Here is a 24,677-nt window from a genome sequence, read left to right as displayed (position 1 = left end):
TCTCACTTTGCTCCTTGAAAATGACATTTTCAACTCATTTGGTCTCACTTCACCCCATTCCGTAAAAGAACTGTTAAATTCAGGGGTATTTTATGTCACATCTCCGTCCGAGCCCCCATCACAACCTGGGCTCTCCGTCCGAGCCCCCATCACAACCTGGGCTCGACTCCACTGTAGCACGATATTGTCCGCTTTGGGCCCTAACCACGCCCTCACGGTTTTGTTTCTGGGAACTCACACTAGCAGAACTTCCCAGTGGGCCACCTATCCTGGGAATGCTCTGGCCTCTTTCTCACTTAACTTCGGAGTTCCAATGGAACCCGAAGTCAGTGAACTCCCAAAAGGCCTCGTGCTAGATAGAGATGAAAATATACATATAAGGCTTACAAGATCCACTCCCCTGGGCGATGTGGGATGTTACATTTTTGACTTTTTACACATTGTATTTAACTCTAGCCAACACACTAAACCAAGCTCAATTTCATTTTTGACAACTCTAATTCAAACCCCATGAGTTAGGGCATTTTAAAAATAAATTATTCAATCAAAAGAAAATTTTCGAATAAACTTTTGGTTGCAAACTATGCACAATTGTTTTAGATGATTTTTTTTGGGATATTGTGGATATGATAGCTTAATGGCTTTATTTTAGATTATATTTTGTGTAATTGATCTGAGATTATTTTTTTTTTTTATGGGTGAAACTTGGTTAGATCAATTTCGATTAGAAAGATATCGTGAAATGGGCTTATCATGTTTCCTTTATGCTGTAATGAGAATTTTTAAGTGCAAAATTTTGAGCCAATACATGGATGCCTTATGAGTGAAACGACTCTAAAACAAACATGTAACCCTTATTTTGGTTGATATAATGATTTTGTTGCTTGAAAATTTTCTATTGATTGAATAATTTATTTTAAAAAAGCCTCAACACCTAGGGTTTGAATTAGATTTGTCAAAAACAGAACTGAGATTAGTTTAGTGTATAGGCTAAACGTAAATAAATGTGTAAAAAATAAAATATCTTAAATACCCTTGAATTTAACAGTTGTTTAATGGAATGGTGTTAAGTGAGACCAAAAGAGTTGAAAATGTCAGTTTCAGGAAGTCAAAGTGAGATAAAACCAATTTCAAAGGTAAACTGAGATTAAACAGCAGTTTCATGAAGCATTTCAAATAATAAGCCTTTTGAATAGTAATGAACTTACTAACCACCCTATATGATTTTTATTTTTGCTTTGAAATTCTAATAGAAGAAAGACAATTTAGGTATTACGAAACTTTACCAAGTTGGCGTGCCCCCTTTATTAGTTAAACTATAAAATAACTAGTGTGTTAATTAGAGCTGGTCCTAAAAAATCAAAGGAGCGCAAAACCGCGCGTGCGTAACGACTCAAAACGTCAAACTGCCTTCCCCTTCTTTTCTCAAACCCAAAATGTTAAAAAAAAAAAAAAAAAACAAACAAAAATTAGAGGGAAATATCTCCCTCCGGTTCTCTTTCTTCCCTCGCTTTCTCTGTCTCTGGAATTGCCTCCGACAGAAGCTCTGAAACAGCTTCCCCAAAAGCCCTAATCTCACAATGCGTGTTCTTCTTCCATAAGAATCTAATCCCTCTTTATTTATCCTTTAATTTCTTTTATTTTTACATTTTTTTGAGTGAATTTCGAGCTCCTTTTTTCGGGTATAAGGCGATGGTTGAGGGGTTTCTCCGGGAGAAATTCACAGAGCTATGTCGTATAGCACGCTGAGGATTGACGATGATGATTTTGTCCCTGTCCGGCAGCCGTCGATCGAACGGCATCGCCGCTCCAATTCTCTGCCGTTTGTGCCGTTGCTGCTCGTCGATGGCTTTTCCCGCAAGAGCTTCTCCTACTCCGCGCTTCCTCAGGAGCCACTCCGGCTCTCCGTTATGAAATTGGACGGCTCTTGCTTCGGTATACTCTCTCTTTCCTCTTGTTTCTAAATTTCTAAGGTGCATTGTTGCTGGTTGTTTGGCTGCCGAGAAAATGTTGGAAAATGGACTCAAATTTGTAATTTTTTTTCTTCTTTTGAGTTACAGTTTAATTTTAATCCTAATGGTGTAGAAATCTTCGGTGTTTAAATTTGTAATCGTTTTTCTTTTACGATGCCATTTCGATCTCGGCGAAGATATAGTAATTTTCATGCTGGTGTTGCGTTATTAGTTTCTAATTTCATTTTGAAGGCATCTCTGTTATTGTCTTTCTAGGTTGTTAATCTCATTCCTGTGTGTTTGGTTGCTCAGAAAATTGTGGGAATGTTGGAGGTCAACCGTGTGCACATTGTTAGTTAGGTTTTTTCCGTTTTGAAAAATAATTTTGCGCACATTTCAGGGTTAATGTCTGGCTGATTTGTTTTGATTTTCATTACCTAATTCATATATGCAGTTCTAGACATTTTCCGCAATGAAATCTACGGTTTTTTCAATTTTCTTAGGATTTGATTTAGTCGTCATTATCATATTCTCAGAAATGTATTTTGCAGTTTGCTGTCTTAATAGCCCTCCACTTTGTTTGGTGAGAATAGTTATCCAAATTAATCCTTAATACAGCTGACTTTCTCTCTTTCTCTCGGTCTTTTTTGCCCTCTTTTTGCATTTGAAGTTATGATTTTTTTAGCTGAGAATTTAAGAGGATAAAAATGTTCGTTTACTTATATTTTTGGTTGAGGATTGCAAGAATCAAGATGTTTATCTGATGAGCTGCATGAACTACGATGTTCGCTTTCACAGACATTCAAGTTGCTATGACGGCCACGGTTTTAGAATTGAAACAGGCAGTTGAGGCCGTTTTCAGTCACATGCCACAGAAAGGACCGGGAAAAATTTCATGGTATGTTCACATCATCCATTGAAGTATTTTGGATTAGAAGCGAACTCATATAATCACATAAATTGAACTTCTTTGCATTCAGATAGTTTTATTCTTTAGACTGTATTAAACAGTTGTTCATTTTCCATGGAAACTTCCTTTTTATACTCTTGAGTTGGAAGGTTCATTGCACTGCCGGATTCCTATGATTAACGATGTTCCTTGTTAAATTATGGATTGTGGAGGCCACACGTGTGGGGTCATTTCTGCTTGTGCTACGGTAATCAGAAGCTACTTGTTGAAACTGATCATATCAACCATTATGGAATCAAAGATGGTGATCAGGTATGGGGCAGTTCCCTTGAGTTTATGAAATTTTTCGTTTATCCAGTTGGCTACTATAAAGCTGGTGCGGTGTCCTTCAAACTGGTGTTGTTTGGTAAGTGCAGCTGCGTTTTGTCCGGCATGTTTCAATCAGCTACAGCATGACAAAGAGGCAATCGTCAAAGAAAGGGTTCCTCGCTTTAAAACAAAACACAATGTGAGGCTCTCCCTATTGCCATTTCTCTTTTACAAGAATTTTTAGCGCAAAAACATGAAAATACCGCAGTTCCCTACGCGTATAATAAGCCCCACTTCTTAATCGCTTTTCTTAACTGGACTTTTATCTTTTCAGTCATGCTGTGTACTAATCAATTTGATAGGTGCAGGTCAATGTCGCGATCAATGAGCTTTCAAGAGGAAGGGCAGATTGACATACAGGAAGAAAGGAATGGCAAAGAGGTAGAACAGAACGACGAGGTATATTACGATTCTGATGACATCGAGAATCCAAAGTCCCCACGTTGTGATGACGAAGTTTCTATTGAACACAATGAGAGTAGGCTGCCTTTCTTATTAGGAGAATGGTTTCCATACTCCAAACTGTCAGCTGTAGGAACATCATCTCCAAGAACTTGCGCGCCAAGCATAGCTAGTGGCTTACTGGTTGGGTTTAGGAAGATATTCGGGCTTTGTTTCGAAAAACGCGATAAACGGCACAGTCGAAGGGATACTTGGAGAATAGATTAGTGCATCTTCAAGAACGCTATAGTGATGGATTTCTGTTCCTTCTGGCCTAAATTGATTCGAAAATATCATAAATTTACATTTGGCCTTACACTCTACAGTCATTTGCCCACTTTTAAATCTGTTTTTCTACTTGTTCCTCCCATTCGCAACACCTGAAAATTGTAGTTGTAAAGATCTTGGTGTCTCAGTTAAGTCAATGGACATGAGGGAGGGTTGTTCTTTTAGGAGCTTCATGGCGAGGGAAACTTGCACCAGAGCGATGACGCAATCTAAAAACAATCACGCATTACTATGTGTTTTTATTTTTACCCACATAAATGTGATTTTATTTAGAATGTTGCCACCATGACATTTCAAGTACATGTAAGTTATTCTTCACAGGGACTCCAATTTTTCTTTGACTTTTTGGAATTCAAAATTTACTTGGACTAGTGTTTTTTTTTTTTTTTTTTTTGGTCAAACGATAGATTTCTTAAATTTGATGTTAGATTAGGGAGTAGATTGAATCCATGTCGTGATGCAAGAACAATGCTCCTCTTCACTACTGTGGTAGAGGGCCACCAGCGGCCTGGACTAGGTTTGAATACGTTTGTATCCAAGGTGCCAAATTTGTGGGCCCTCAAGTGGGACAGTAACAGTCCCACTCATCATCCACTGCAAACTCCTTCCCTTCTTGAATCCATAAGGCCATCTCCAACCGAAGGGTCCAGAGGGCCCCTGAAAACCGTCTCTAACCGAGGGCTAGTCCAAAGAGCTCGTGGGCCCCAAAGGACAAAAAATGGCTAAAGGGCCAACCGGCTGGCCCAACCCAGCCAGCAAGCCAGCCCCAAGCTGGATCGGATTTTGAATGCAACGGTAACATGCTGACATCAACGAACCGTTATATTTGATTTTTTTTTTTTTTTTTTTGGGGACCAAATTTTTTTTTAAAAATATTTAATTATAGGCCGAGAAAGGTGATTTGTTCAATGTTGGGGTGTTCCTTTTATAGGCATGTTTGCTTGCTCATTAATCTCCCATAGCCGATGTGGGACAAATATAATGGATGCCCCAAATATAAGCTTTTGCTTGCTCAATTCCCTCCCACGACCGATGTGGGACAAATATAATGGGTACCCCATATAAGCTTCCTATTAGAGATGGTAAACGTGCATTTATACATGTAACTATCTCAAACTAAGTTGTACCAGTAATTGGACACTTAAATTAAAAAATTAATTTAACATACAATTGTTAACCGCTGCAAGTAGATATGAAAGCAGCGCCAATTACTACGACGAAGTAAGTTGTTTCACAATTTATTTTAAATATTAATTATATTACATTTAATTTGTTGTAGTTGTAGCTTCTAAATTTAAATAATAAATTATGTTTGACCCTATAGCCATTTGGCCCTCGGTTGGAGATGGGTTTTTTTTTTCACAGGGCTATGTTTGGCCTATGGCCGTCTGGCTCCTCGGTTGGAGATGGTAAGAAATATGGCCCTGCACTGTTCATTAAAATATTAATTTCTTGGAGGGTCAGAGGGCTAAAACGAGCCCTCTCCTTCAGTTGGAGATGGCCTAAGAACCCACTGAATATGTGTGGCAAAGAATTGAGATGGCCCCTAAATTCACAACCCCTCAAATTCCCAAAGGGTAATCTAAAATCCCAAAATCTAGAGAACAACACCCAAAAACTAGCAGTCCTCCGCCATGGAATTGGATACTCTTTTAAGCACAAGCTCAAGATCCTCCTAACTAGCCCATATGAGCCGTTGGATTTTGATCAAACAGTTACAATTATTATAATTTTTAAAGAGATCCACTGTTTGTAACTATTTGATTAAAATCCAACGGCTCACGTGTACTGGTCAGGAGGATATTGAGCTTGTGCTCTGGAGAGGATCTAATTCCCTCCGCCATGGTCAACACGATCATGTCTTCCTCCAAAGTCCCCATCTCCTCCTCCCCTTCTTCCCCAATCCCAAAACCCAGAATCCCATTCCAAATCTCCATCCCCAAAATCCCATCAAACCTCTAGAAGCTCACAAAGCCCCAGTTGGTATCCCTCTCCTCCTCCCTCTCCGCCATCGTCGCTGCCTCGTTGGCCTTGGCGCCACCCTCCCTGGCAGAGGAGTTCGAGAAGGGGGCTTTGTTCGACTTCAACCTCACCCTCCACATCCAGATAGTGCAGTTCCTACTGCTGATGGTGGCGCTGGACAAGCTCTACTACAGCCCACTAGGGAAGTTCAGAGACGAGAGGGACTCAGCCATCAGGGAGAAGCTGGGGAGCATGAAGGACACGTTGGAGGAGGTGAAGCAACTTGAGGAGCAAGGCATTGGCATCAAGAGGGCGAAGATATCGATGGCATTGATGAAGATAAAGAAAGAGACGTAGGGGGAGGTGGAGGAGAAATTGGCGAAAGGGAGGAAGAAGGTAGAGGTAGAGCTGCAGGAGGTGTTGGCAAAGTTGGAAGAGCAAAAGGAGGAGACCATGAAGGCGCTGGACTTTCAGATTGCCAACCTTAGTGACCAGATTATTAAGAAGGTCCTTCCTCTTTGAGTAATTTATCAAGGCAAACGGGTAGATGGGCAGATGGGGGATTGGATTGTTGTGTCTATGATTATTTAATGTAATATTATTTATATGTTAAATGAATGAAATGACTGATTTCTTTGTTGTTCTGGTTCAAGATTTTGTGTAATTGAGGACAGAAAGGATCCATGGGATTTGTGTCAACTAGCAATTCTAGATGTGACGGTGGAAACGAACTCGTTTCATGTAAGTTTGTCTCGGATGAGTTGGGTGAGCAAAATAGAACAATAATAGTGATAGAACTTCTTTTTGCGGTTATTAACATGTACAAATTAAATAATATTATTTGTAAACCAATACCTGAAAAACCATGATAGAGCTGAGTAGGTGTTTATGCTGGTGCATTTCATTCTGCTTTGCAGCAACAAGTTTCATTTGCCCAATTGTAGACTAGTATTGCAAGTAGTGGATTCTCGTAGTCATCAAGATTTTTTTCTATCACTCATTTCGTCAATGCGTCCCAAAAGCAAGATGTATCGCTATAGATTTCAACCTTTTTGTAGCCCAAAATGGAACAGGGCTTTGGTACAAGAGCAATGTGTACCTTTGGGTTTTATCTTTGCATGTGATTTGTTGGGATTTTCTTGAGTACTTAGGGATATCGAATATTTTGGATGTCTTGGCCATTGATCTTTATTTAAAAATATAAAAATTAAGATTTAACAGTTAAAACATTCAGAGCACCCGGTATTCCAGAGTACTCAAGAATTTTTGGATTTGCAATCTTACAAATGCCACGGTGTGAATTTTCTCTGCACCCGAGATCTTCATTTCTATTCACCCTCTCTCATTACCACTTTTATCTAGGAAAGATTAACCTAATAAAAAAATAACCCTTCTCCACTATATCTATTCACCAATGTATTGTGCACACATGTCAAAATCTTATTTGTTAAATAAATAAGGTAGAGAATGAGCTTAGATATATAAATGATGTGATGGCAAGTGGATGAATTGTCTGGGTGGATTTAACCCAGTACAAACTATGAACATTCCTTCGTTATAGATTAAAGTAGTAACATTTTTGTTAATCTAATGGCAAGGTAAATGTGAAACTCAGTTGCATCAACAACAAACCTTGATTATCCTTAGCATCATCCATGTGTAATGTGACAGATTTAGCTAACAACATACAATTGTTTTGACAACTCGCACGACGAGGGAAATACTCTAAAATGGGACATAAATAGGACGAATTGGCCATGCACACCATGCACAAAACCAAAATTACTAAAATACCCACATATAAATGTGTTATTCCTTCCATTTTTTTATTTTTCTCTCACTATACTCTCTCTCCCTTCCTCTCTCTTCTCTCACTTTCTCTCTCTACTCTCTCTCCCTTCCTCATACCTCTTAGCTCAAATTTCGAAGAGATAGAAGTCCAAAGAGAGGTGAGAAGAGTGAGCTGGGCTTTGGGTTCATCTCATACCTTTGATTTTCGAACAAAGGGATGTGAGAGAGAGAGGTGAGAAGAGTGAGTTGGGTTTTGTACCATATTTTCTGTTTTGGCCAAAAAGTTCCATTTTTTCTGACAACTGAAGCTTTGGCAGGCATAGTAAGGTAGGGTGTGTGGTTCCAAGTTCCTTCATCAATGATTTATGGAATAACTGGGTTGTTTGTAAGATGAATGAATACTTAGAAGTTAAATTAGGGTTTGTGTTTCATGTTGGCGGGTATGGTTTGTCGAATAAATTTCAAGTTTTGACGTGCTACAAGACTGGGATAAAACAATTTCTAGTTCAAGTGTTCAATTGCAGAAATTTGTGAAAATTTGTCCGTAATGTGCATGTGGTGTGCATGGCTACATCTTAATATGAGAAGTGGGAATGTTCACTAGTTATGATGAACGTATGGTGTGCCCCAGAATTTAGCGAGTATGGCCACAACCTAATTGGCATCGGTGAAAAACAAAATTAAGAAAAAAACTTAAAGAACATTAAGGGTCATGCGTGTCCGTGAAATAACAATAACGAGTATCATGTTTTCCACGTGCACGTTTAAGCGGTGGCTGATATATGTAACAAGACTTTTCAAACTGTCACTATAACCTTATATACATAACAATTATGGTTTAATTGTATCCACTATACCAATATGTTTCTGTTAAAGTTTCTCTTGTTCTGTGCATATCATGTGCATGTACTGTACATATTATGTGCATGTGGTTGCATATAGTGTATTATGTGTAGATGGTGCGTATTTTCATCTTTAATACTCTTCGTATTAACGTAGTTTACTACTTTTTCCTTTAATTCAGAGGCAGGCCCTGCAAATACGAAAAAAACAATTTCCTTTGATTCATTTGGGTTCTTTCATGCCTATTGAAACTGCAATTTTTTCAAATCCTTGAAATATTTGAACCCAATCAAATTTGATACCAAATTCAAATTAATGAATCTTCGGTTCTTCACATAAAGTTTAGGGTCGTTTATCTAATGCATCTTTTTTTTGATTTCGAAGACTTAGCTGTGAGCTATGAGTTTTTAGGTAGAGCTCAGATATGTGAGCATGACATGTGCATGTCCTATGCATGTCATGTACATATAGTGTATGAACAAGCTTAATATGAAGAAAGCATACAAGTACGCGAAACATTTCGTCCATATCATTCTCTCTTCCTTTTTTCCACTCTGATTTCTCTCTTTTCCCTCAATTTTTTTCTTCTCCAAATAGCAACTAACCTTTAATACGTTTTTTCATTTAAGTGCAGTAAAAGCCGAACCCTATTTTAGTGCTTGTAAATTTTGATCGAGAGAGGGAGCAGAGGGAGGGAGAAGACAGAAGAAATGAGAACCCACATATAAATCAGAGAAATGATAAAAAATCAAAAATAAAAATAAAATAAAAAAAAATAAAAAATGAAGGATTTGGGTGTCCTCCAAGAAACACAAAATCAATCACTTAAACTCCAAAAATTCATCAATCAAAAAGAAAAATTAAGCAAACCCAGTTCACGAAACCTACAAATGAAAAGGTAAAAATCGAGGTTAGAAAGAGAGCTCTTGTGAATATTTGAAATGTAGAGAGAGAGAGGGAGAGAGCTTGGATGAAGAATGAGAGCTAGAATTTCTTGATAACCCATTTATATGAGAGGACAATTTGGTCATTTCAAGGTGTAGGAAAAATCATATTTCTGGGGAGGACAATATTGTTGTGCATGCTGTGTGCATATTCGAAATGTCCTATTTATGTCCCAAGATTAAGAAGTTGTTCTATTTATGGGTATTTCCCTATATTTTATCAAGAAAGAGATTTATTAAAATTTGAAACCTCGAATAGAACTGTTTCCCATACAATCAAATTTAAAGGTCTCCATAGACGAAAATGGTCAACAATACTCCAAAAAATATGGGTTCGCTATAGTATGGCCAAAGTCATCTAAAGTGCTAGTCACAAAGTTTGCTTCCTTAAAGATATGGTTCCACCTAATGCAATGAAATTTAGAAGCCAGCCATCTAATATAATCCGCAATTGACTTAAGATGCCAAGGAGTTTCCCAAGCGCCTTACACAGCTTGAATCACAAGCATGGAGTCCCCTTCCACCATTATGTTCTTGAAACCTTTGCGTATGGTATATAAATGCCTTCTTTTAAAGAAATGGTCTCCACAAGAGAGATAGTGGCGCCATCTAGATTAAAAGCACTTGCATTGAATGGTTGCCCCTCCTCATTCCTTATAACAAAAGCAGCAAACGCTTCTTCCAAACTGACAAAACCATCAAAAGTTTAATTTAATAAAACTAGGATGAGGGGGTTGCCATCTAATGAGATGCGGGGTACAAGTTCCAACCCCGATATTTTATTTACAATTAACCTTGAAGTGCGACAAACCTACGTTTGCTGCGATTAATAAACTTTGAGTAGGGATATGAATTATACTCTTAAACACTTTATTATTTCTATTATTCCAAATTTGACAGCAGTTAAGAAGAGCTCTACTTAAGTGACTCAAACTATTGTCCTCAGACGAGATTAAAGTTTTCATTCAATCTATAACTTTGTCAAATTGCACTGAATTATTATTCCATAGACTCACAGGAGAAAGATTCCAGACCATTTTTGCATAATGACATTTAAGGAACAAATGATTTTGATTTTCATCATATTGCCACATAGAGGGCAAATTTTATCAATATCCGGAACAAATATACTCATACGACTCCTGGTGTGTAACTTTTCATGTATAAGGAGGCATGCAAAAATTTTAACCTTGGGGGAATCAACTTCCACAATTTCTTCAGTAACTTATGTCTATATTACATCCTGATGATCAGGGCTCTGGATCCAAGTTGCCGACTTAATCGAGAACTTTGCATTAGCTGAAGGACCCCAAACAAAATAATCACTTTCTATTTTGAATAGGAATATGGATAATACCTATCTTCCTAACAGTATCTAAATCCAACACTTCAGAAAGATGAGTTCTATCCCAACAATTGTTAGCAATGGAATCACTAACTCTAGCTTCTCAATTCAAAGTTGCCCGTTGATTCTCTGGACAAGATGGAACAATGGGTAAGGAAAAATCCATTGATGGGTCTAGAATAGAATATCCTTACCATACCCACAATCCACCTCATACCCTTGTAAATAATATCCATACTCTTAAGAATGCCTTTCCAGGCTAGAGAATATTTTGCTTAACTTTATAACTCAGGAAATTATATTTCCTTAAGTATTTTATTTTAACAATTTGAACCCACTGATTATTCTCATTAGTCAAAACTTTTCAACTTAATTTGGCTAGACACGCATTATTAAAGTGATCAAACTCTCCTAATACCAAGCCCTCCATGCTCCTTTGAGGTGCAAACTTTCTTCCAAGCAGTTGCCTTTAATTTCTTATCCCTCCCCAGAAAAAGTCCATACATTCTTTATTTATCTTTTCAGTTACTCGATCAGGACATTTGAAACACGACATTATATGATAAGGCATACTAATCAAATTTGACTTAATAATGGTTAATCTTCCTCCCTTAAAGACAGTATTAGCCTTCCATCCAACAAGCTTTTGTTTAATCCTTTTAATTAACTCACACTCATTTAAGGGATTTTTCCAGAACACAATATTAGAATACCTAGGTTTGTAGTTAATAGACACACACACACACACACACACACACATATATGTATATATAGGTTGGTAGTTAATAGACAAATGGGTAAATGGAATTAACCACAGTAAAACGTTTTCACCATCATTGTCACTTTCAAAATTTCACCATTGTCTCAAAAAATCTCAAGGAATATCCCTTTGCAATCTTCCATATATTGCGAACACTCATTCTAAGCATGCGAGCTCATACATTAGCACATTTAACCGTTGGAGGTGAGAGAGAAATAGACACATTTCTAAATTCAATCTCAGACATCCATTGCATATTACTCTGAGATTAAGACACTTGTCCAATGTTAAGCCCTATGAGACTTAACCAACACATTACATTTTTAACACATAAACTCAGCCTATGAGTTGAGGCATAACACAAATGTAAACTTATAATCTTCACTAATCAGTTCATCAATTTACACACTAACACTCTCCTTTAAATTGTCGACTGATTTCACTCCAAGAAGATCTCTAAGATATGTGTATTTCTCCCTTGCCAATGCCTTTATAAAAATGTCAGCAACTTGCTCTTTTGTAGGATGGTGAATGCTGCAATGCCTCTTTGATGAAATGATACATTCTATTAATATGCTTGGTTTTTTTATGAAATATAGGATTTTTAGTAATAACAATAACTGAAGTGTTGTCACAATTCAATGGTGTTGCAATAGATTGCATTTCACCCAAATCTTCCAACACAAATCTTAACCAAGTGGCTTGTGTAGTTACCTCTGATGCACTGATATACTCTGCTTCAGCTGTGGATAAAGCAACACATTGTTGTACGTTTGACAGAATCCCAAGAAAAGAAACCATTGCCAAAGGTAAAAGCATAACCAAACATGCTCTTCATATCTTCTTCTGAACCACTTCAATCACCATCACAAAAGCTTTTCAGAATTGCCCCTTTACCCTTCTTGTACTCTAAACCAAAATTCAGAGCTCCCTGAACATATCTAAGTACCCTATTTGTTGTCCCATAGTGTGTGTTAGAAGGACAATGCATAAACCTTGCTAACAGACATGCATCATACATTATATCAGGCCTTGTTGCTGTGAGATACAACAAACTTCCCACAATTTTCCTGTATTAAGATTCATTTGCAGCTCTACTGTCATCATCCTTTCTTAGTTTGTCATGTGGTACAAGTGGGATGCTCACATGTTTACAATCCTGGAGCCCAAACTTCTTCAACAGAGTTGATGCATACTTCATCTGATGTATGAAGATACAGTGTTCAGTTTGCATAACCCCCATTCCCAGAAAATGATGCAACAAGCCCAAATCTATCATTTCATGCTTATGCATCATATCAATCTTGAATTCCTCCATTAGCTCCTGAGAGTTTCCAGTATAGACTATATCATCAACATATATAAACACAATGATCAAATCTGAGTCTCCTCTGCACTTAGTATATAATGTTGCCTCATTGGTACTTCTTTTGAAACCATACTGCGCAAGATAGGAATCTATCTCTCCATACCAGGGTCTAAGTGCCTGCTTCAAACCATATAAAGCCTTGTGCAATTTGTACACCTTATCCTCATTTCCTTGCAGAATGAATCCATCTGGCTGATCTACCTACACCTCATCTTCAAGTACGCCATTTAAGAAAGCCGATTTCACATCCAATTGAAACAGCTTCCAATTGTTCTTTGCAGCCAGTGCAATAAGGGTTCTTATGATATCCAACCTTGCCATGGGTGCAAGTGTTTCATTATAGTCTACCCTAGGCTTTTGTGCATAGCCTTTTGCAACTAGCCTAGCCTTATTCATTTGAACCGAGCCATCTAATTTCAACTTAGTTTTATAAACCCATTTTACCCCAATCACAGGCTTATCAAATGGTCTCCTTACCAATTCCCATGTCTGGTTCTTCTCAATCATGCTCATTTCATCTTCCATTGCCTTTTCCCATGCCTCATCCTATGTAGCATCATTAAAATCTTTCGGGTTCAACAATGCACAAATGACATCTCTCATAAATCTCACTCAAGTTTTTGTACCTCAGTGGAGTATGATCATACTGAGATGAAGAACTTGAACTGCGTGGTTCACCAGAGACTGTAGCTAGAGAGTCTTCAATTTGGACTTGAGAACATCCAGATACAACATCATCATTAACTTCATTCATCTCCAAAGATTCATTTGCAGATAGTGGAATGCATACTTCTTTAACTTTGTGCTTCTCCCAACCCCATTTACCATTCTCATTGAAGATTACATCCCTAGAGAGCAAAACCTTTTGAGTTGCAGAATTCAGCACCCTATACCCCTTCTCACAGGCACCATATCCAATGAAAACACCTACGACACTTGTTTATTCTAATTTGCAAATTTCCTGGAATGAGAGAGTAACACACTGAACTAAACACTTTTAAGTGTTTAATCCCCGGTTTTCTTCCACTGAATTTCTCAGAAGGTGTAATGTTCTCCAAAGCCTTTGTAGGACTTTTGTTTAACATATACATAGATGTGTTCACTGCTTCATACCTGAGATTGTAAGGAAGTTATTTCTCATGAATCATACATTTTGTCATCTCCACAACAATCCTGTTTTTCCTTTCTGCAACTCCATTATGTTGTGGAGAATATGCAACAGTGAGTTGTCTTTCTATCCCCAGGTCTTCACAGAACTTCCCAAAATCATTTGAAGTGAACTCTCCTCCCTTATCTTTTCTCAACCTCTTCACAGAGTATCCACATTGAAGCTCTACTATAGCTTTAAACTTCTTAAACACATGGAATGCAACTGATTTGTTTCTTAAAAAATAGACCCAGCACATCCTTGAATAATCATCTATGAAAGTAAAGAAGTACCTGTTTCCACTCAAACTTGGTGTTTGCATAAGACCACACACATCTGAGTGTATTAATTCTAGTGGCTCTTTTGCTCTCCACTTTGACTCCTTGGGTAATGACTCCTTGTGATTCTTCCCCAGTGCACACACTTGACACACTGCATCACTATCTTGAATTTCAGGTAGCCCCAATACCATTCTTTGACTCTGTAATAACTTGAGACTCCTGAAATTTAGGTGACCAAACCTCTTGTGCCATATCTTTGCACATTCTTACACATTTGTTCACAATGCAAGCTTTGTTTGTGCTGAGGATTAAGGGAAAACACCTATTCCCTTTCTGTTTCACATTGACCACCAAGTTTCTTAGAGATTTGTCATCAAACACATACACCTTATAATCTCCAAATAGAAGAAAGTAACCATGCTCAGTCATCTGTCCTACACTTAGCAAATTCTCTACAAGACTAGATACAAGCATAACTTCCTTTATATATTTCCTACCCTTCATTGTTTCAATGATCAGTGTCCTTTTTCCTGCCACTTCAACCAAGGCTCTAATGCCTACTTGGACTTTGGCTTTCACCCTTCTGTTAATGTCAACAAGCAAATCTTCCCTGGATGTCATATGATTACTACATCCACTATCTATGTACAATTCATCGCTTATTTTCCTTACTTATTTAGAATGATTAGCATATAATAGGTTTCCAGTTTCTTCAACCTGATTAGCAAAATTCACTTGTTGCATAACCTTGTTTGCATTACAGACGCCCAATTTTGCTGCACTTATGACACTTGACCTTGTTCTTAACCCAACACTCCTCATAGTGAAGTCTATCACAGAATTTACCGTTATCCCCGGTGTTATGTGCATCATTCTTCACAAGAAAACTAGCCTTATTACCCCAATCAGCCTTGTTACTCCACTGTTTCCCTTTTGGCCTAAAGTTTTTCTAGTATTTGCCATTGTTTGTTTGACCATTAAACCTATTTGATTTTGATGCAATGTTCAAACTAGCAAATGCTTTCTCCATACTACTTTCACCATATTTATCAAGCCCTTGTTCATAACCCTTCAAAATTGCAACAACATCCTGAGCATCTATGGTATCCAAATCCTTAGTATTTTCTATCACAGCTGCAATACTATCATAGGATTTAGGCAAGCTAATTAGCAATTTCTGAAAAATTCTTTGATTACTCAGATCTTCACCATAGCTTCTCATTTGATTAATCAGATTGAACAATTTAGCAATATACACAAAGAGCGATTCACTATCATTCATATGAGTATATTCAAAATCTCGTCTAAGACCTTGAAGTTTCATAGATCGTACTTGCTTATCACCAACGAATTCTTGTTTTAGAATGTCCCACGCAGCCTTTGCACTTTCCTGGGTTGCGATTCTTGGAAAAATTTGATCTGAAACAGCACCTTGGATGATTCCAAGTGCTCTAGTATCCTTGACCACATTCTCACGCATTAGCTTCTTCTCTGCCTCCGTGAGCTCCTCCTCCTTCTTCATCGGAGTTTCATACCCATTTTCAACCAGATCCCATAGTTCGTGTGAACAGAAAATGATCTTCATTTTGATTTGCCAGAAATCAAAATTTTTGCCATTAAAGACTGGCGCTCTGAATTCTCCTCCTCCAGATCCAGCTATGTTAAACTCGATCGCTGATATGAACTCGAATCACTGAAATGAGCTTTTGCTGTGAATCCAAGCTCACCCTTTCACAAACATGACGCCTAGAAATTCAGACCCAACCTAGCTCTGAGGCCATGTTAGAGGATTCAAATTAAACATAAATTCTAGCAGTGGTTATGGAAGAGAATCTAAGAGAATTTGAGGAAGAAGAAGAGAAGAATTTGAGTCAGAAAATCTCAAGGAATATCCTTCTGCAATCTTCCATATATTGCGGACACTCACTTTGAGCATGTGAGCTCATACATTAGCACATTTAACCGTTGGAGGTGAGAGAGAGATGGACACATTTCTAAATTCAACCTCAGATATCCATTACATCTTACTTTGAGATTAAGACACTTGTCCAATGTTAAACCCTATGAGACTTAACCAACACATAACATTTTTAACACACAAACTCAGCCTATGAGCTGAAGGCATAACACAAATGTAAACTTATAATCTTCACTAATCAGTTCATCAATTTACACACTAATAGACTGAACGGGTCGTGGGATTAGAACAATGAAGGAAAAATCAAGCAGCGTTAGTTACACTGAGTGGTTCCTTTCAAAGGATCAACTGCAAGTGGGTGACACGGTGCGTTCCAGAAAGCTGCCAAACTCCTGCAAACCTGAAAACATGCATATTCCCGAAGGCAAAATAGTGGGTGCCGAACGTGACACAGACCAACATGGGTTTGTTTTGGTGAGAGTCCATGGCATCCATGACCCACTGAGGGTTCATGTTTCAACACTGGAACGGATAACTTTTGGCTTGGCAACTGGTGATTGGGTGCGCTTGAAGAAAGAATATAAGAAACACTCACCAGTAGGTATTCTTCATTCCATCACTCGTGATGGTAATGTAGCTGTTGGATTTATAGGGTTAGAAACTCTCTGGAAAGGGAATTCTTCAGAGTTTCAGATGGCAGAATCCTACTGTGTGGGTCAGTTTGTCAGGCTGAAAGCTAATGTATTGAGCCCTTGATTTGATTGGCCTCGTAAGAGGAGAGGGACGTGGGCTACTGGGAAAATATCATGGATCCTACCAAATGGGTGCCTTGTTGTCTAGTTCCCGGGAATGCTGACCTTTAGGGAAGACAACTCGACCTTTGTAGCTAATCCTGCTGAAGTGGAATTGGTTACGTTTGATACTTGTCCAGGAATCGTGAAGAAGTATACCAGCATCTTTGAGGATTTTCATCTGGCAGTGAGACCACTTCTGGGTGCATTGGGCATATTTACAGCCATGAAGCTAGGCATTTTCGTTGGAACAAAGATGGGGAGGTCCAGGGTGAAGAAACGACAGAGCATCCTTTTCAGCATACCGATGGTCAGAATAGTGGAAACCCGGCATGGATTCCCCCTAATATGAAAAGTATCCTTTTCAAATAAGGTGTTACCACCGGTCCTGCTCGGTAGTTTGATGCACAGTTCACCTGCCCATAACTAGTTAAGTTTAACCATACATATGTGCTGTAACTAGTTTGTTGGGTAGCATTAGGGCATTTTACTGGTTTGACGCTGGAGAACAGCAGTACAAACCAGATCACTGTCGAAGTTAGGGCAAAAATATTCGCTTTTTATGTATGCAAAAATGTATAAATGTTAATTGGATCATCTGCGTTGATCAACTGTATTGTATTCTACTTTTATGCCTAATCGGATAAATGGTCCCAGTGGTCACAAGGTAATTGGAAGATAGCCCTCGTGGTACAAAAGTTAGGATTTAAACCCTCATGTGCTAGACCATTAGCAAATTTAGTCCAAAAGTAATTTTTCTGTTAAATGTCAATTAAATTCAAGGATAAAAATGTACATTGAAATCAAACGATGGAAGCTCAATAAAATCAAATCCAATTCAATTCAAATCCGACGCATTGATGCAATGCAATCAAAGATGAATGCCTTCTTCAAACCCTCTTCTTCTTCACCCAAACCAGCTACCCCACCTCCGCTTGTTAACGACGGAAACGACACTTCAAACTCTTTGTTTTTGTTTTACGCAGTAAAACTAAACTTGTATTCATCGCCAACACAAAGACAAAGAGGCTCGCCTTAAAATAATAATGGCTAGGTTGTTTATTGGCTCCATATATTTATAAATCAAATGATGAACATAATTTAGTCACCAATTGGACACCTGGGAAAAGACGCAGCACCAACACTGTCACTCATACAAGCCAGCTCCAAACCCGCAAAGGGTTTTTTTTTTTGGGGTGCTGAGAAACTAAGTATCAATTTAATTTTTTTTTTAATTGTTTTGTTTCTGGGTTCTTGAATCCACAAGGACAAAAATAAGAAAGAAAATACAATCAATTAATGCAACTAGGAATTGTAGCAAAGAGAGAAGCAGTGTTTCGAACGCTGTATGTTTGATCCTGCGGAGTGTTGTAACAGAGAGACTAGGGACTAGCATCACAAGGGTGTAAATCTTATTTTTTTTTACCACGAGGGCTATCTTCTGATTATCTTGTGATCACATAGGTCATTTATCTGATTAGACCTTCCTTTTAAATCAAAAAGCTTTGTACCCATAATTTTTTGGGGATTATTTTCTGCAAACTAGTGAAGGACAAGCTGACAATCGAGTCAAGAGATTCCCTCATTTGCAGTGATTAAATATCGGTATTGGTGAAAATATTGATGTGCAAATTTGTGAAAATATCGATGGATATATTGAATATCAATATCAATATCAATTGCTTTCGATGGAAATGATGAAAATTTAAAATGAACTTCAGGGATTGGCAAACATTGCCTTAGATGAAATATGAGTTTTTCCGATATTTAATGAATGTATTAGAAACATCGATGATATCGGTTGATTTTAACTTAAACTTAATAGTTTTTCTGATGTAAGGTGAAGTTTAAACTTTATCCCCACTTTCATATCTTTCGTTGATTTTTGGATATTTCTATAAAAATATCGACAGTATAAAAAAAAAAAAAATTAATTATTACTCTCTTGCAAGACATGGGCTCCAATGGCATCAACCGTCTAATAGGTGGGTGTTGTGTTTGAAAAGTGCATCACCTATCCAATAGGTGCTTGCCATGTGAATTTTTGTTACAGTGAGTCTCTCTTGCTTTAACACGGTAACATTTTGTTCTCTTTACTCATTAATTGAGAAACAAAACATAAATCACATGTAAACATGAGACTTTCAAGAATTTTAGGTCTCAATCCCTTAATGTTCTCCACGAAATTTCCATGTGAAGTAACTTCAAGTACAGGAAACTCAAGTCGAAGCACAATAGAATCAAATATAAACAAAGAAAATAGGAATACCTATTGCTTTTTATCTTTATCTTTATCCAAAAGTCGTTTCATTAGCACGAGACACCATGTGACGGTGTACTCATATCATGTAAATGATTACTACTACCAAATATAATAAAATCGGCATGTCTGTACACGAAATCAGTCACTACCTTATAAATTACCGCTACTGACCTGCAATAGGTCCTGCACTTATAACAACACCAGCCTCTTTCACAAGCTTATCAGTCAACGCCGAAATCTGGGCAACTTCCACTGTCACCGCAGTTAAACATTCATTGTTCTACACCGTACTTATGCTAGGGTCGTAACCGTTTGGGACGAAGATACTTCCGTCGGCCTCAATGCGCATGCTGCCCTTATGCAAAAGTTCCCCATTTGTTTCTGCAAGTTTGTGGAGTACATTAGTTGCGGCTTCAGCTTCTATTTGGGCTGCCTCAAGTTGAAGCTTCTCGATTGCCAAGTCTCCGATGCTTTTCTCCCCTAATATCTCTTGCACCAATGCATATAGCTTTCTCAGATCGTTAGCATCTTCAGCTTCTTCTTTCCATTGCTTTACTTCTTGTTCTTTTGTTTCTAGTCTCCTGAGAACCATCTTAAGCTCCTCGTCTTTGAGCGTAAGAGCCCTCTGAAAAGCTAAAACTTCCATTTCTTTTACCCTTAAGCTGTCCCTTGCTGAATCAAGCTCAGTTTGAAGCTGTTTGATCTGCAACCTGAAATCATCAGTTGGTTTCTCCCATAGTTTGAAGCTGTCCCTTGTCATCAAGCGACCCGGATTCATTGTAATCTTCATCCTTGATGGGTATAACCAATTTATTAGTGAGTTCTACGATCCGTTCCACCACAGTTTCAACTTCTGAATATTTCAGCTTGTATTATTCAACTCATTTTGCATCATTTTTACACATTCATCTTTCTCCTTGAGTAGAGCAGTTGCTTGAATAAGCTGGTCCTCTTTACTGTCCAATAACATCTTTAGCTCTGCAATTTCTTTGTTTACTTCCTCTAGCTTATTCCTTGCATTCAAAAGTCCCGAATCTTTTTCATCCAAAATAACATTTATAGAATCCCACTCAGATTTCAAATGCTGAATCTCAAGCTTAGCCTCCACATTTCCGATTCTTTATCCTGAAGAAGATCACGCATTCTCCAAATTCAGCGTTTTCCTTGTTAGCTTGTTTTGGAGAGAAGAAATCCCATTGATAGCCTGATCCAGAGAGTATCTCTCTTTCTTCAACACCTCCTGTAACTCTTCCATAAGCTCCTTTTCCATGGATAATTCCTGTTCAAGCTCCTCCTTTCAAGCCTTCACAACCTTAAGCTTTGCTCTTTCACTTTGTACTTGTATTTGGGCATCTCTCAAAGTTTTTAAGCAAGACATAACACTTCCCTTGTGCTCTTCAAGTTCTTCTCATTGGTTTTTCAAAAGCTTCTCCTGCTCTTCCATTTTCTTTCTAGAAGAAGCCAGAGATTTCTGAGGGGAAACCAACTCTAACCTCACGTCAGCAAGAAGCTTCTTCGTTCTTCTGAAATCTTCTAAAGTTTCATTAGTTTCTCGTAGGTGTCTAGATGCTTCCTCTTAAGTTCTTCCCGTGCCAATAACCATTCCATTGTCCACTTTTCCAATTTGTGCTCTGCAACTTTTAGTTTATCCGCTTCATATTTCCTTTGCATTTGAGAAACTTCCAATTCTGCTTCTTTCTTCTGCATAGATTTCCGGAGTCATTGAATCTCAGCATCTTGTTTCTTGATAACTTCGTTGGCTTCATTTAGAAGGTGAGCCTTGGATTCAAGTTCAGCCTTGGACTTAGCAGCTTCTTCACTCTTATTCAGCAATTCATTTCGCATTTGCTCTAATTCCTCTTCTTTCAAAGAAAGTGATGACCGTGCTGCCACATTTTCCTGGTCTCTAACTCCAACCTGAAGCTTTTAGTCCTCTATATGCTTGGCCTGAGAAGCTAAACATAAATTAGCCTGCTTCAATTCCTCCCCTGCTTTTCCATACCTACAAGAAGCTGCAGCAATTTCTTTCTCCTGTTGCTCTAGCTCCAGTGTAATGCACAGTGCTCAAAGAAAATCTTTCTTTCAGCATCCTGCAAATCTTCTTCGTTCTTCTTCAGTGCTGCCAATGCAGCGTGAAGATCAGACTCAAGGATTTCAAGGTTTAATCCTAGCTGGACATCCTGAGGATGACGAGAATTTCTGCTCATCGGTTCTTCCAGTTTCTGTGTCTGTGCAAACAACCTTTCGAGAAGAATCCTCGCAGGTTCAGAAGCTCCATTGTCACTAATGCTCAGCTTCCTATTATTTAAGACCAAGCTGACGACCCTCAAGGAAGAGCCTTTCCGTTTTGCGGTTGCTCTAAAAGCTATTTTGTTATGGTTTGTGTTGGATATAAGGGAGCACAACTGCATAAATGTCGCACTGGTACTGTTTGAGTGGATATTTAAACGCCGGGCCTAGTGAGAGTGGAGGCCCAATAACACAAGAAGAAGAAGGAGGGTTGGGCTCGGACAAGTCGACAGCCCAGTAGGAATTAAAAATCATTTTTTGCCAAGGAATAGGTAACAAGCCTATATGACAATTGACTCTCAGAGGGCAGCTCATTCCTAGCAAAAAGTACTTTTCAAGGGCATGGATAGGTAAATAAATGGTGACGCACCATGTTCCAGAGACCATCACCAAAAGGCAAGGCTTCAAGAGTCAGGCTAAAATGTCTATAAATCAACAAGGGACACAAGGGATAAGGACATTCAACCAATCAATCAAAAGACATCCAACTTTGCTCTCAAACAAGCAAGAAACCATAAAGCTTCATTTTGTCCAGACTCTACCCTTTTAGTAATAGATTCAACATAGAAAGCCATCTTTTTGTCAAGTTTTAGAAGCTCTGCTACCTTTCCCAGTATTGTAGTATCGAATCATCTTAGTAAACTCGATTTACATTTCATTCTCTAAAAGATTACAACCCTTGTAAAAACACAAATAAAAGTAGTTGCAAGAAGATGAACCTTGCCTGACAAAGTTATAATCTTGCCCGAGTCTCTTTTGTTTGTACTTACATAAAGTAGATCTATTGTTTAATATATCTTCCATTGTGTTTTAAATCATTTTCAACTGCTTTTCGTTCAAAGTTTTCATCTATGATTAATCTGGCTAAACAAATTAACCTTGCTTCTTTAGTGTTAACTATAATTAAAGAAATAGTTGGAATGACCCTGAACTCTTTTTATATGGACATAATATTATGAGTAAAAGTCCTTGTTTACAAGGCAAGAAAAAGAACTTTATACAAACTTAACTCATCTGTAACAATCCAATAGAATCAAGAAGTCTAGGTAACTTGTGGTGTAAGTAATCAACCCAATTAAAAAAGAACGGTTTGTTATACAAAGATAACAGTGGCACGCTCAGATCCATATTGGTTTTGATTGTGAACCTTAAGGCCTAACAAAGGCACCATTCAAACTAATAGCAAACTCATATTGCAGCAAACCTTGCCTAACAGGCAAAACCTCGGGGAGTTGTGCCAGGGACAGATCTAGCCTAAACATAATTTTGGCACGCTTGATGGGACCTATTTTGGAATATTGAATGCCAAGACGAAGGAAGGATTGAACATTGAAGTGGAAGGTGGAATTTGGGAAACCTTTTTGTCCAACAGAAGCAAGCATGACATATCACCCAGAGGACTTTCCTTCACTACACTACCCCAAGATCTTAGAGAGCCCAACCTCTTTTAAGAAGTCGAATGGAAAGGTTATTAATGAAGATTTACAAACCACCATGGTGCAAGTATTAAGGAGTATGGAAAAGATATCTCTGGAAACCAGAGGAGAAGTTAGCAGGCTATGTTCCTTAACAGGAACACTACAAAGAAAGTTGGAGTTAGAGTACTCCACACCAAAATATGGTTATGCTAGTGGAAGAATGATAGAGGCAAGCCTAGAAAAAGAACTAGCAATTCATTTATTTCCTTTACTTGAAGAGAAGAAGAACAAAGGTGTAAGATCCCACATCGCCCAAGGGAGAAGAGGTGATGTGCCTTATATGTACATGCCCACCTCCCTATAGTAAGACGCGTTTTGGGTGGAAACCCATGAACAAATCTGTGAGGGCGTCACCCAAAGCAGACAATATCTTACTATGTGGATTGGGATGTGACAATTTGGTATCAGAGCCACTCCTCAACCAGAAGTGTGTCGACGAGGGCGTTGGGCCCCTAAGGGGGGTGGATTGTAAGATCCCACATCGTCCGGGGGAGATGAGGTGATGTGCCTTATATATACATGCCCAACTCCCTATAGTAAGACGCGTTTTGGATGGAAACCCAAGAACAACTTCTTGAGGGCGTGGCCCAAAGCAAACAATATCTTAAGTGGACTGGGATGTGACAATTTGGTATCAGAGCCACTCCCCGGGTGAAAGTGTGCCGACGAAGGCGTCGGGCCCCTAAGGGGGGTGGATTGTAAGATCCCACATCGCTCGAGGGAGAGGAGGTGATGTGCCTTATATGTACATGCCCACCTCCCTATAATAAGACGCATTTTGGTTGGAAACCCAAGAACAAATATGTGAGGGCATGGCCCAAAGAGGACAATATCTTACTATGCGGACTGTGATGTGACAAAAGGGAAAATGAAGGAAAAGGCTTAAACCAGTCAGCAAGAAGAGGAAGAGATTCAAGAGACAGGCTTGCTCGATCCTCTTCCACCACCACTAGATGTTAGTAGGCAAGTCGGGCAGGAAGGGATAAAGATTGGTACGTCTAACTTGGTGGGAGAAACAAATGAAAAATGCTTATCCACAGCTGGGGGCAAGCCTCTTCCTTATAGGTTACCACCATTAGTTAATAAGGGGGAATAAGAAGCTAGATAGAGGCAACCAAACACATAGAGGGAAGCTTTCTTGGGCATCGATCATAGCTTGAAGTGGGGGACTTCTTATCCCCCACACATATAATATGGCTAACCAATAACTCAGGAATGAATTGGAAAAATTAAGGAGGATGGTGGTGCATAATGCTCATCCGCAAGCCTGCCTGATGTTTAGGATAACATATCAGAAGCCTTATCCTGAGTACATTGATGAGCATAATCCTTTCCTTTTCAATTTCAAGATATCCGCGTTCCCAACTTTCAATGGGGATGATTGTAATGTATCTTCTAGAGATCAAATTTTCAAGTTTTCAAATCACTGTTTGGCGTTCGAGGACAACCCCAACTACAAACTGAGACTGTTTGGAAACTCACTGGTAGGCTTGACTTCCCAATGATACTCTCTGTTGCCCCTTAATTCCATTGCTA

At 38.5% G+C, this 24,677-nt stretch overlaps 2 protein-coding genes and 1 pseudogene across 3 annotated transcripts; 2 read left to right on the top strand and 1 right to left on the bottom strand.

Annotated features, from left to right (window-relative positions):
- Nucleotides 1-1,427: 1,427 nt before the first annotated feature.
- LOC137718756 (uncharacterized) lies at nucleotides 1,428-4,339 on the top strand. 2 transcript variants are annotated; one of them, XM_088698248.1, is made up of 5 exons: nucleotides 1,428-1,935; nucleotides 2,751-2,850; nucleotides 3,075-3,174; nucleotides 3,279-3,370; nucleotides 3,534-3,993. In XM_088698248.1, exons 1-5 carry the CDS (start codon nucleotides 1,731-1,733, stop codon nucleotides 3,898-3,900), a joined length of 864 nt encoding a protein of 287 aa, XP_088554374.1. In that variant the 5' UTR covers nucleotides 1,428-1,730; the 3' UTR covers nucleotides 3,901-3,993. The 2 variants fall into 2 exon arrangements, with proteins under 2 accessions (XP_088554374.1, XP_068314395.2); XM_068458294.2 differs by having other exon boundaries at nucleotides 1,461-1,935; nucleotides 3,540-4,339.
- Nucleotides 4,340-5,537: 1,198 nt separating this feature from the next.
- LOC137716876 (ATP synthase subunit b', chloroplastic) lies at nucleotides 5,538-6,574 on the top strand. Its single transcript, XM_068456234.2, is given in 1 exon segment — nucleotides 5,538-6,574. A coding segment is annotated over 1 exon segment (642 nt). The 5' UTR covers nucleotides 5,538-5,802; the 3' UTR covers nucleotides 6,445-6,574.
- A 12,963-nt stretch (nucleotides 6,575-19,537) lies between these two features.
- Nucleotides 19,538-21,785, bottom strand: LOC148695110 (protein involved in starch initiation 1 pseudogene; annotated as a pseudogene).
- Between the last annotated feature and the right edge of the window lie 2,892 nt (nucleotides 21,786-24,677).

This window comes from Pyrus communis, chromosome 8 (genome assembly GCF_041283825.1).
Source record: "Pyrus communis isolate YQ-2024b chromosome 8, ASM4128382v1, whole genome shotgun sequence".
Classification (NCBI taxonomy): Eukaryota; Viridiplantae; Streptophyta; class Magnoliopsida; order Rosales; family Rosaceae; genus Pyrus; species Pyrus communis.
This window is presented reverse-complemented; position numbering and strand designations above follow the sequence as displayed.

What these genes read in the sequence shown, in the direction of transcription:
- LOC137718756 (XM_088698248.1), top strand. Translation starts at nt 1,731, where the DNA reads ATGTCGTATAGCACGCTGAGGATTGACGATGATGATTTTGTCCCTGTC. An exon ending in ATTGGACGGCTCTTGCTTCG is followed by an intron (nt 1,936 to 2,750) that starts GTATACTCTCTC and finishes TCGCTTTCACAG; the next exon opens with ACATTCAAGTTGCTATGACG. An exon ending in GGACCGGGAAAAATTTCATG is followed by an intron (nt 2,851 to 3,074) that starts GTATGTTCACAT and finishes TGGATTGTGGAG; the next exon opens with GCCACACGTGTGGGGTCATT.